This window comes from Rhincodon typus, chromosome 39 (assembly GCF_021869965.1).
Source record: "Rhincodon typus isolate 14 chromosome 39, sRhiTyp1.1, whole genome shotgun sequence".
Lineage (NCBI taxonomy): Eukaryota > Metazoa > Chordata > Chondrichthyes > Orectolobiformes > Rhincodontidae > Rhincodon > Rhincodon typus.
This window is the reverse complement of record NC_063370.1, coordinates 78,790-91,211: the sequence shown is the minus strand read 5'-3', so window position 1 is coordinate 91,211 and position 12,422 is coordinate 78,790. Positions and strand designations below refer to the sequence as shown.

The window sequence follows — 12,422 nt, the reverse complement described above, 5'->3', positions numbered from 1 at the left end:
ATATTGAGTCTGGAGGGCTGTAGGTCCCCAAGCGGAAAATGAGGTGTTTTTTCTCCAGCTTGCATTGGGCTTCGCTGGAACACTGCAGCAAGCCAGAGACAGAGATGTAGGCCAGGGAGCAGGGTGTTGCGTTAAAATGCCATATAGACTATGTCTGCCACCTGCCCTCCTCTACCTTCCTGGTCACTTCATCAAAGAACTCTAACAAATTTGTGAGGCATGATTTCACATGCACAAATTCAGGCTGACTGCTCCTAACCAAACACTGTCTTTCTGAATGCATGTATATCTTATCCCTCAATCTTCTCAAGTAACTTACCCACCACAGATATTGGCTTATTGGTCTATAGTTCCCAGGTTTTTCTTTGCAGCCCTTCTTGAATAAGGGCAAAATGTTCACTACCCTCCAGTCTTCTGGGACCTCACCCGTGGCTAATGATGCAAATATATCAACCAGGGCACCTGCAATTTCTTCCCACCTGCAATTTCTTCCCTAGCCTCTTAGTGTTCTTTGATATATCTGGTCAGGATCAGGGGATTTATCCATCTGCATACATTCTAATAAGTCCAACATCTGCTGTACTGTGATATGGACTGTCCCCAAGATATCGCCACTAACTTCCCCAAGTCTTCACGTCTTTCTCCACAGTAAACACAGAGGAGAAATATTTATTGAGGACCTCGCCCATCTCCTGTGGTTTCCACACATACATGCCCACTTTGGTCCTTGACGAATCCTATTCACTCTCTAGTTATTCTTTTTCCTTTAATATACAAAGAATCTCTTTGGATTCACTTTAACCTTCACAGCCAAAGCTATCTCGTGTCTGCTTTCCTCCCTTCTGATTTCCTTCTTCAGTAAACTCCTGTAACCCCTATATACCTCCAGGGAATCCCTTGATCCCAGCTGCCTGTTCCTGAGCCATACCTCCTTTTGTTTTGGTCAAAACCTCAATATTAATGTCATCCAGGATTTCCTACTCCTGCCAATTTTGCCCTTCACCGTCACAGGAACATATAAACCTTGACCTCTAGCTATCACACTTCTAAAGGCCTCCCACTTGCCAGAGGTCCCTTTGCCTGCAAACAAACCACTCCAATCAACCCCTGCGAGCTCCTGTCTAATTCCATTAAAATTCTCCTTGCCCCAATTTAGAACTTGAACCGGTGGGCCAGTTTTGTCCCTCCCCGTAGCTATTTTAAAATTAATAGAACTATGGTCATTGGTCCCAAAGAGCTCCCTGACTGTCACCTCAGTCACCTGTCCCACCCTATTTCCCAAGAGTAGGTCAAGTTTTGCCCCTTCCCAAGTACATAATCCCTGAGGAACCTTTCCTGAACACACTTAACGAATTCCACCACATCTCAGCCCTTAATACCATGGCAGTCCCAGTCTATGTTAGGAAAATTAAAATCCCCTACTATGACAACTCTATTTCGTCTGCAAGTCTCCCCAATCTCCCTGCATTTTTGTTCCTCCAATTCCCGTTGACTCTTTGGGGACATATATTGCAACTTCAATAACGTCACCATCCCCTTCTTATTTCTTAGCTCCACCCACGAAGTCTCACTGGATGATCCCTCTGTTATTTCATCTCTGACTACTGCTGTGATACTCCCCTTAATCAAAAATGCAACTCTCCCTCCCGTCTTTCCTCCACCTCTGTCCCACCTAAAGCACATGAAGTTGCCAGTCCTGTCCCTCCCTTAGCCATGGATCCCAGTCTCACGTACCTATCCACACCCTGAGTTCATCAGCCTTACCTGTCAGCTCTCTCGCATTGAAATAGATGCAATTTAATCCAACAGGCATTCCTCGCTCCCTGTCCTGTTCCAGCCTGACCTGTCTCTTCAACTTGCTATTTCCGATTACTGTATCTCCTTCCAGCCTCGCACTTGACTCTGTGCCGTTGAGGATCCTGCCCCTGCCCCTGCACCGCTGCGCCGCGACCCCCACACCCCCCACCAATCTAGTTTAAAACCTCCCTTGCAGCACTAGCAAATCTGCCTGCCAGGATATTGGTCCCTCTCCATTTCAGGTGCAACCCGTTCCTCTTGAACAGGTCACTTTTGCCCCAGAAAGGATCCCAATAATCCAGGAATCTGAATCCCTGCCCCCTCCACCAATTCTTTAGCCGTGCATTATGAGGGAAATGTATTAGAGTGTCAGCTCATGCAGGTGAAGAATCAGAATGGCCAGAAACTGAACTGGACTCACTATATACACAGTGGCTACAAGAGCAGGTCAGAGGCTGGGAATTCTGCATGAAGTAACTCATCTCCTGACTCCCCAAAGCCTGTCCACCTTCGACAAGGCACAAGTCGGGAGTATGATGGAATACTCCCCACTTACCTGGGTAAGTGCAGCTCCAACAACACTTGAGAAGCTTGACACCATCAGGACAAAGCAGCCTGCTTGACTGGCACCACATCCACAGCATCTACTTCCTCCACCACTGATGCTCAGTAGGTGCAGTGTGTACTATCTACAAGATGAATTGCACCAACTCACCAGGGCACCTTAGATACCATCTTCCAAACTCACAACCACATCCATCCAGGAGGACAAAGGCATGGGAACACCTCCTAACATGGAAGATACAATAGGAGCAACATATCCTTGAAGTACCCCTCCAAGCCATGCATCATCCGGACTTGGAAATTTTTTGCTATTCCTTCATTGTCATTGGGTCAAAATCCTGGAATTCCCTTCCTAAGGGCATTGTGGGTCAACCTGCAGCACACAGGACAGAAGTAGTTCAAGAAGGCAGCTCACCCCCACCTTCCCAAGAACAATAGGATTGGAAGTAAATGCTGGGCCCAGCCAGTGACACCCACATTCTCTAAAAATAGAAGACAATGGTTGAAGAAAAATCTGAGGAAGGATCACCGGACCTAAAACGTTAACTCTGATTTTTCCTTCACAGGTGCTGCCAGGCCTGCTGAGCTTTACCAGCAACTTCTGTTTTTGTTCCTGATTTACAGCATCTGCAATTCTTCCTGTTTTTTTTCAGAAGGCAGTGGTTGCTCTGAGTGCGTGGAGCTTCGTGGGAACATGCCAGAAGTCAGGGTCAGAGAAAGGAGTGTACATGTGGGATGTCGACAAGAAACTGGGAGTTATCTGAGCAGAGAACAGAGTTGCGTTTACTCTCACTGTCCATGGTGTACTGGGGTGTGCACGTCCCCCATGGATTCACTGGTAAGGGGTATTTGGGGCCGGTGTGAATGGCACATGAGAGGTTTCAAAGAGTCATTGAGTTCTTCACATCCTCATTTACAATCCTCGGCCCTGAGCATGTCTCGTCAAGTATCCTATCGCTATATATGTGTAATAACAAAACTCAAATACAAATCAACACAACATGCCTTGACAGAAATTTTGGCATGAAATCCAGTTGCTTTTATCTCCCTGAGGATCTGGGACAACTCACCAATGCAGTCCTGAGCAGGGCTGAGCTCAAATCCTTCACTACAATCAGTGATACACTGGAAGGAGCCAGCAATATTCTCACATCTTTTGCTCCCACAGATGGTTGGATATTCAGTGCACTCATCAAGATCTGTTACATGAAAAAAAGATAGAGACATAAAATAAATTCTGGGCACAGACAGTCACAGTTGATCATTGCTAAAAGTTCAGGAGGCAGGCAGAGATGAGTCACTATGCAAGCCTGAGGCTTGCTTTATGCAAAAGCTAGTTTCAATTTTGTGTGAGAGCAAGACTGAGACCGAACGAGAGCGAGACCGAGTGAGAATGAGCGAGAGCGAGACCGAGAACGAGATCCAGTTACCATGGACACAGTATGTACGGAATCAATGTTGTGGATTTTTAAGTGGGATGGAATGCAGTGAGATTGGGAGCCAGTGTTTATGAGATTCAGTGCGAATAGTATCTCATTGTGGGTGGTCAGTATCCAATGGGGTAGAATCCAGTTGGCAATGGATCCAGTGAGGGTGTGAAACCATCACTGAAAACACTCACAGAGCAGTGAGTAGAAACATCATTAAAAAAGCTGCTAAATCCCTGGGTAAGGAAAGGTCAGACACTTACCAAAACACTGGGATCGATCTTCATCAACGAGGAATCCAGGCTCACACACACACTCAAATGACCCAACTGTATTGGTACAGCTCCCACGATCACAGACACCCGGCTGTGTGCACTCATCAACATCTAATGGAAATGAAAGGAACACTGAGAGATGGGTTAAGCGAGGGGGAAAACAAACGAGGAAGGTGAGGGGAGGAGAGGAGGGGGAAAAGCATTGAGAGACTGAGAGACAGAGAGAAAGAGAAACAGAGTTTGGGGAAGAGACAAGGGGTGGGCACATTTAGAGAAACAGAGTGAGAACAGGAGATGGGGAAGAGAGAGAGAGAGAGAGAGAAAGAGACTGAATGAAAGAGCAGAAAAATAAGAATGAAGGGAGACAGAGGAAAATGAAAGAACAGGAGTGAGGGGAATGAGAAAATCATAAAATGGGGAGTGAGAGAAAATCAGAGGAACAGAGATAGAGAAAGCTAAATGAGGACTTCATATGATCCCACTGTTTAACAGCCTTTACTTTTTTTAAGTTAAGGGACCCACACAAAGAGGCAAAGATGCAGGAACCCAGCAAAGGTGAAGCTCACACTAATCGGGAAACGACGCAGAGTTAGAATTTCTGGAAAACCAATGCAATGGAGAACTCAAGACCAATAACAAGAATGGAGGGAGATAAAGGGAGAGAGAATCAAAAGGAGGGCATTGGTTGAAGAGGGAGAAAGTGTTTCCTAAAGGAGAGAGAGTAATGACATGGAGGATGGAGTGAAAGCAGGAGAGAGAGAGGAAGTGAAAAATGTAAACATTCATGTATCAGAATCAATGCTGGATAACATAGGTGTCTCACCGAGACAGGTGGAGAGATCAGCAGAAGTAGTGAATCCCTCAGCACAGAGGCAGGTGTAGGATCCCACACTATTCAAACATTCCCCGTATGGAGCACAGAAATCTCCCTCAAAACATTCGTTGATATCTGAAAAACCATAAACAAAATATCACAGTGAATCCACAGTGCCCTTTTACTTAACCTCACTGATTTTTAGAAAAGCTAATTGGAGATAAAATTAACAGTTACTTGGTAAAGCAGGTTAAAAGATGAAAGTTAGCACAGATTTGTTACAGCAATGTAATTGAGTTTTTGGATGAAGTAACAGAGGATGTTAGAACATAAAACATACAACAGTACAGCACGGGAATGGGCCCTTCGGCCCCCAATGTGGTGCTGAACATGACGCCTGCCATTGGTCCATATCCCTCCATTCCTTGCATATTCATGTGCTTGTCTAAAAGTTCCTTAAATATCCTTATTGTATCTACCACCACCCCCACACCTGGCAATGCGTTCCAGACTCCTACCACTCTTTGTGTAAAATACTTACTCCTCACATCTCCTTTGAACTTTCCCTTTCTAACCTTAAATGCGTGACCCCTAGTATTAGGCCTTTCATGACTGGGATAAAGATTCTGACCATCAACCCTATCTATGCATCTCATAATTTTATAGACTTCTATCATGTCTCCCCTCAGCCTGCACCACTCGAGAAAACAACCCGAGTTTTTCTAACCTCTCCTTATAGCTCATACCCTCTAATCTAAGTAGCATCCTGGTAAATAAAAACCAAAAGAACTGCGGATGCTGTAAATCAGGAACAAAAACAAAGTTGCTGGAAAAGCTCAGCAGGTCTGGCAGCATCTGTGAAGAAAAGGTCAGAGTTAAGGTTTCGGGTCCGAAGGAAGGGTCACTGGATCAGAACGTTAACTCTGGATTTTTTTTCTTCACAGATGCTGCCAGACCTGCTGAGCTTTTCCAGTAGAGATAGTAAGAACTGCCGATGCTGGAGTCAGAGATAACACAGTGTGCAGGTTGAGCACAACAGGCCAGGCAGCATCAGAGGAGCAGGAAAGCTGACGTTTCGAGTCGGGACCCTTCTTCAGAAATGGGGCTTTGTTTTTGTTAGCATCCTGGTAAGCCTCTTCTGCACCCTCTCCAAAGCCTCTACATCCTTTCTCAAATATGGCGAACAAAATTGAACGCAATACTCTGAATATCGCCTAAACAAAGTCTTATAAAGCTGCAACATGACATCCTGACTTTTGTACTCAATTCCCCAACCAATAAAAGCAAGCATGCCGTATGTCTTCTTTACCACCCTATCTACTTATGTGGCCGCTTTCAGGGAGCCATGGACTTGAACATCAAGATCCTTCTGTGCTTCAATGCTGTTCAGAGTCCTGCCATTAACTACATACTTTTCCTTAACATTTGATCACCCAAAGTGTAGCAGCTGACAATTACCCAGATTAAACTCCATCTGCCATTTCACCGCCCTTATCTGCAACTGATCTATATCCCACTGTATCCTTTGACGAGCTTCCACAACTCCACCGAACTTTGTATCGTCTGCAAACTTACTAACTCACCCATCTACATTTTCATCCAAGTCATTTATATATATCACAAACAGCAGAGGTCCCAGTACTGATCCCTGCAGAACACCGCTAGTCACGGACCTCCAGCCTGAAAAACACCCTTCCATTACTACCCTCTGTCTTCTATGGGCAAGCCAATTTTGAATGCACATGGCCAAGTCACCATGTATCTCATGCATCTTAATCTTCTGGATGAGCCTACCATGATGAACCTTGTTGAAAGCCTTACTAAAAGCCATGCAGACAAAATCCACTGCTCTATCCTCATCAATCACCTTCATCACCTCCTCAAAAAAATACAATCAAGTTAGTAAGACATGACCTGCCCTGCACAAAGCCATGCTGACTGTCCCTAATTAGGCCATGCTTTTCCAAAATGTGCATAAATGTTATCCCTAAGAATTCTCTCCAATAGCTTCCCAACCACTGATGAGAGACTCACTGGTCTGTAGTTTCCTGGATTATCCCTATTTTCCTTCTTGAACAGAGGAACATTAGCTACTCGCCAGTCCTCCGGGACCTCTCCAGTGGCTAGTGAGGATACAAAGGTCTTGGTCAAGGCCCCAGCAAGCTCCTCTCTTACCTCTCTCAATAAGGTGGGGTAAATACCATCGGGCCCTGGGGACCTATCCACCTTAATGCTCTTCAAGAGATCCAACACCACTTCTTTCTTGATCTCAAAATGCCCGAGCATATTAGCATGCTCTGCACAAATCTCACTATCCTCCACATCCTTCTCCTCAGTGAATACCAAAGCAAAGTACTCATTTAGGGTCTTGACCACATTCTCTGCCTCCAAGCACAAGTTCCCTCCTTTATCTTTGAGCGGTCCTACCTTCTCCCTAGTTACTCTGCCATTCTAGTGAATTTCCCTGCAAGGATATGGATTCCCCTCCAGTCTGGGTGGATCCCATCCCTCTTATACAGGTCACCCCTGCCCCAGAAGAGGTCCCAATGATCTAAGAACCTGAAACCCTGTCCCCTGCACCTGCCTCCTTAGCCACTCATTCATCTGTCCTATCTTTCTATTCCTTGCCTCACTAGCACATGACACTGATAATAATCCAGAGGTTACTCCCCTCGAGGTCTTGCTTTTCAGCCTCTTTCCTAACTCCCTGTACGCACTCCACAGGACCTCATCCTTCTTTCTACCCATGTCATCAGTACCAATATGCACCATGACCTGTAGATATTCACCCTCCCCCTTAAAAAATTCATGCAACTGCTCAGAGACATCCTTGACGCTGACACCAGGGAAGCAACACATCATCCTGGAATCTCGGACACAGCCACTGAAACACTTGTCTGTGCCCCTAACTAGTGAGTCTCTGATCATTATTGCTCGCTTGGATCTTACCCGACCCTGTACTACAGCAGAGTCAGATTTGGTGCCACAGGCCTGGCTGCTGATTTTATACTCCCCTGACAGGTTATCCCCCCAACAGTATACAAAAACTGTATATCTGTTACAGAGGCAGCAGCCATAGAAGACTCCTGCACTGCCTGCCTTCCTCTCCAGGCAGTCACCCATCCACCCGACTAAACCTGTGGTGTGACCACCTCCCCGTGACTAGGACCTATCACACTTTCTGCCCCTCCCCGTATGCTCCTCAGTGTGACTAACTGCCGTTCCAACCGAACGACGTGATCTGTGAGTAGCTGCAGCCAGCCACACTTCCTGTAGACATTGTCATCAGGGACACTAGACTGCTCCCATGTTACTGAGAGTCATGTCATTAATGTGGTGTGCATGGACTTCCAAAAGGCATTTGACACAGTGTGACACAACAGACCTGACAGCAAAGTTACAGCTCATGGGAAAAATAGGGACAACAGTAACATGAACACAGAATTGGCCCAGTGATGGCCAACAGAGTGTGGTGGAAAATATTTGTATTTCAGACAGGATGATGTTTACAATATGTCAGGGCTCCTGCTTTTCTTGATCTATATTAATGACCTAAGCCTTGTGTGCGCAGGGCACAACTTCAACATTTACCGCGAACACAAAGCCTGTGAGCGCTGTGAACCGTGAGGGGGAGAGTGATAAACTTCAGGAGGATATGGGCATCTGCTGGAATGAGTGGACAAGTGGCAGATAAAATTTAACAGAGAGAAAGTGTGAAGGGATTCATGTTGGCAAGAGAGACAATCTAAAGTAATGAGTACAATTCAAAAATGGCTACGGGGCAGAGAATCCTGGGGGTTTATATATTCAAATTACAAAAGGTTGTAGGAAAGGTTGAGAGCTCAGTTAATAAGGTATATGGAATCCTGGGCTTTATTAATAGGGACATAAAATACAAAAACAATTTTTAACAAACTTGCTTAAAACACTGATTCAGTCTCAGTTGGTGCATTGTGTCCAAATCAGGACACCATCCTTTAGGGAGGATGTAAAGGTGTGAAGAGAAGGTGCAGAAACGATTCCTGAGAATGGTTCCAGGGATAAGGACCTTTAGTTATGAGTGGTTAGTGCAACTGGTTAGGGTCTGGAATTATAATGCCTAGGAGTGTTGTAGAGGCAGGTTCACTCATGAATTTCAAGAGATACTTGGATCTGAAAATATAGAGATTGGCAGGGCTACATGAACACTTGAGGGTGAGGAATATGAAGTTTATCTCACAAAGAGCCAGTACAGAGATGATAGGTTGAATGGTCTCCTTCCGAGCTGCAACTATTCTTTGATTGATAAAGATGCTGTTCTGCATCACATGTCAATTCTTCACATTCCACATTTAAAGACACGTTTCTGACAAAGAGACGGTTAATCCAGAACCAATTCAGCCTGACTGTGCAAACATTCACTGTGATCATTCCACAGCAAGAGGAACGTACACGTCTGTAGCTCCTTTCGACATCCTCATGATATATCAGTAGCTCTACAGCAAATACATTATCATAGAAGTGTAATGATTCTAGTAACGGAGCAAACAGTCAACTGTGCACAGCAGGATCCCACCAAAAGCTACTGAGTTCAGTGAAGACCACATTCAGTTCTGTGTAAAGAATGTGTTGGAATGCTGGGAGAAACTGCAAATATTTCAGTATTGGTTTCAAATTTTCTACAGCTGAGTACAGCCTCAGTTTACACAATTCTGGGACTTTGTGTCAGTCTGAGTCAAACCTGCACATCGATTGCCATCAGCACTTTGCCGATATCCAGGGTTACAGTCACATTGGTACGATCCCTCTGTGTTCACACATCTTCCAGAATTCCCACACGGTGCAGCATTTACACACTCATCAATATCTGTAACAACACACAGACAATCAGGCTGCACTTGGTACATTTTAATCCTGACATCAGTTTGTTTATTCATGGGGAGAGAGTACAACTAGCGGGCTGCCATGTGGCATTACAGCACAACGATTTAATGATTGTAATATTGATAATGAAGAATCTAACAGCTTTTCAAATAATTTGTACAGTTTTCTATAGATTATTTATACTTTTTGGGGTGTGTGCTGGTCTTGCAATAGAAGAGTGGGAGATTAATTCCCTACCAGACCCCATGCCATACCTTGTTGTTGAGGTGTTGATGGGGACAGTGTGGAGGAAGTTTTACTCTGCATCTAACCTCATCCTATCTCTGTTCTGGGAGTGTTTGATGCTGCTTTCCCCTTCTGCCTCAGGGTATTGTTACCATTATTTGGCTTGAAGCTGTAAGTGAATTAGAGGCTCTCATTACCTGAACACTTTCTATTCTGGATTCTGTAGCCAGTTGGACAGGGCAGGCAGCGGAATGATCCAACTGAATTCACACACTCTGCGTTTGGACACGTGGATATATCCAGACACTCATCGATATCTGAAAAGGTGTAAAAAGAATGGAGAACAGACTGAAGTTAGAAATTCACTCTCCACATCGATGTAATTATTATTAGTGAGGCAGAATCGGTCGGTGTGTGAGAAAGAGACTGAGCCTGGAGTGTTCACAGGTGGTTTCATTCTGGGACTGTAGGTCTGAGGTCTGATGCTTTCCCTCCATTTCTCTCCATGTTGTCACAGCGAATATTATTATTCCTCATTCTGCAACAATGATGATTTACCCATTCTCCCAAATCCCAGCTTCTGATCAATTAATCTCTGGGCCCTTATGAACCTTTTTTGGAGCTTCAGGATGGCAGATCATCAGAATGTGTCAGTCTCTAAAACCCATTTGCCACCTTGTGAATGGCAAGTTTTCAGACTGGACTCTGAGCTTGAGCCTTTTGTGTGATCCTTTTTTAAATTAATTCTCGCGGGTGTCATTCATGTCACTCATTCATGTGGTGTTGCTCCTAAGCCAGCATTTTCTGCCCATCCCTAGTTGCCCAGAGGGCAGTTAAGAATCCACCATATTGCTGTGGGTCTGGAGTCACATGTAGGCCAGACCAGGTAATGTGGCAGCTTCCTTCCCTAAAGGACATTACTGAACCAAATGGGTCTTCCGACATCATCACTAGAACTTTACTTCCAGATTTTTATTGAACTCAAACTCTGTCATCATAGTGGATTTGAACCTGGGTCCCCAGAACATTACCTGGGTCTTTGGATTAATATCCCAGCAATAATACCAACAGGCTGTTGCTCCCCCAAGTCCCATCCTGTCACACGCAAAATCATCTACCAGACCCTCCATGTCTCCGGTTTTTTTTGCTGATATTGAGTTTCTGAGGTAGGAGGTGAGTGAAATGTGTAAAACTCCTCAGTGTCAGATTTATAATGAGGACAAATTATTGATTACCGACACAATCTGTCCTGTGGGAATTGGCTGAAAACCCCTTGGAACAGGCACAATGGAAACTGCCGACTGTGTTCACACATCGACCATTGAGGCATGGCCGAGGTCTCACTCTACATTCGTCAGTATCTGCAAGAAACACAGAAACCATCAGCCATCTGCTTCAAAACCAAAATGGCCCAATAAATCTCAGTCCCTGTTCCTCAATCCCTACCGAGGCTTGCACACTCAAGCTCCATGTACCCCCTGCTCCCAGCTGATCCCACTCCCTTCCCCCTGCCTCCCACACATCTTCTGCACTATCCCCCACCCTCCCAAACTCTTCTAGCCTCCATATCCCACTCCCCTCCCAACACAACCACCTCCCCACAGGGTGGGAGCTGGAAGCTAGGCCGTCTAGGTAATTCGGCCTCAGTACTCCTCTAAGCAGCAAAACCCCTCTCTGAGCCATTTGAACTGGATCCTAGTGATAAACAAACATCAATCTCGTTGACAGCACTGACAGCCCCTGCTGCTTTGCTGAGCACGGTTTGATTCTCTGCTTGGCTCACTCACCAACACAATGCGAGCGCTCCAAGTTCAACTGGAAACCAGTGTTACATGCACATGTGTAACCAAGCTGGCGGATCACACAGTGTCCTGGCCCACAGATCTGCGGCATCCGATGACAGATGTGAACCTCAGGAGCTGCACATCAAGAAGGACACAGCAACTGTAAACAGCATTGGGGAGTGAGACACACACACAAACGCGCGCACACTCACACGCGCACAGGGCTACAGTTAGCAAGTCAGAGAGAAAGACTGAGCAACAGAAAGGCAAAAAGTGGAAGAGAGAAAATATAAGGCAAAGAAAAAACTGAAATGGAAAGGAGGAGGAAAGAAAAATGGATGAATAGAAGGGGAAACACAGACATAGTGAAAGTGAGAATAAGAATGAGAGAGCGCGAGAGTGAGAGAGCGAGAAAGAACTAGAGAGACAGAGAGCGAGATACAGCGCGCACATACACGAGAGCGAGATACATCACGCGCATACACGAGAGCGAAAGAGCGCGCGAGGGGGAGAGAGAGAGCACGCGCGAGGGGGAGAGAGAGAGAGAGAGCACGCGCGAGGGAGAGAGAGATAGAGCACGCGCGAGGGGGAGAGAGAGAGAGAGATAGAGCACGCGCGAGGGGGAGAGAGAGAGAGAGATAGAGCACGCGCGAGGGGGAGAGAGAGAGAGAGA

The 12,422-nt window shown here is 45.7% G+C and overlaps 1 protein-coding gene across 1 annotated transcript in view; it reads right to left on the bottom strand.

Moving 5' to 3' along the window:
• Nucleotides 1–3,274: 3,274 nt before the first annotated feature.
• The window catches only part of LOC109919697 (latent-transforming growth factor beta-binding protein 2-like), a 63,017-nt gene continuing 53,869 nt past the window's right edge, over nucleotides 3,275–12,422 (bottom strand). The window contains exons 11-18 of the mRNA XM_048618189.1: nucleotides 11,753–11,884; nucleotides 11,201–11,326; nucleotides 10,163–10,282; nucleotides 9,598–9,723; nucleotides 4,887–5,012; nucleotides 4,052–4,174; nucleotides 3,432–3,560; nucleotides 3,275–3,318 (exon numbers count right to left, since the gene is read on the bottom strand). Of these exons, the coding sequence (XP_048474146.1) occupies nucleotides 3,275–3,318; nucleotides 3,432–3,560; nucleotides 4,052–4,174; nucleotides 4,887–5,012; nucleotides 9,598–9,723; nucleotides 10,163–10,282; nucleotides 11,201–11,326; nucleotides 11,753–11,884 (926 nt within the window). The remainder of the gene's footprint in view (nucleotides 3,319–3,431; nucleotides 3,561–4,051; nucleotides 4,175–4,886; nucleotides 5,013–9,597; nucleotides 9,724–10,162; nucleotides 10,283–11,200; nucleotides 11,327–11,752; nucleotides 11,885–12,422) is intronic.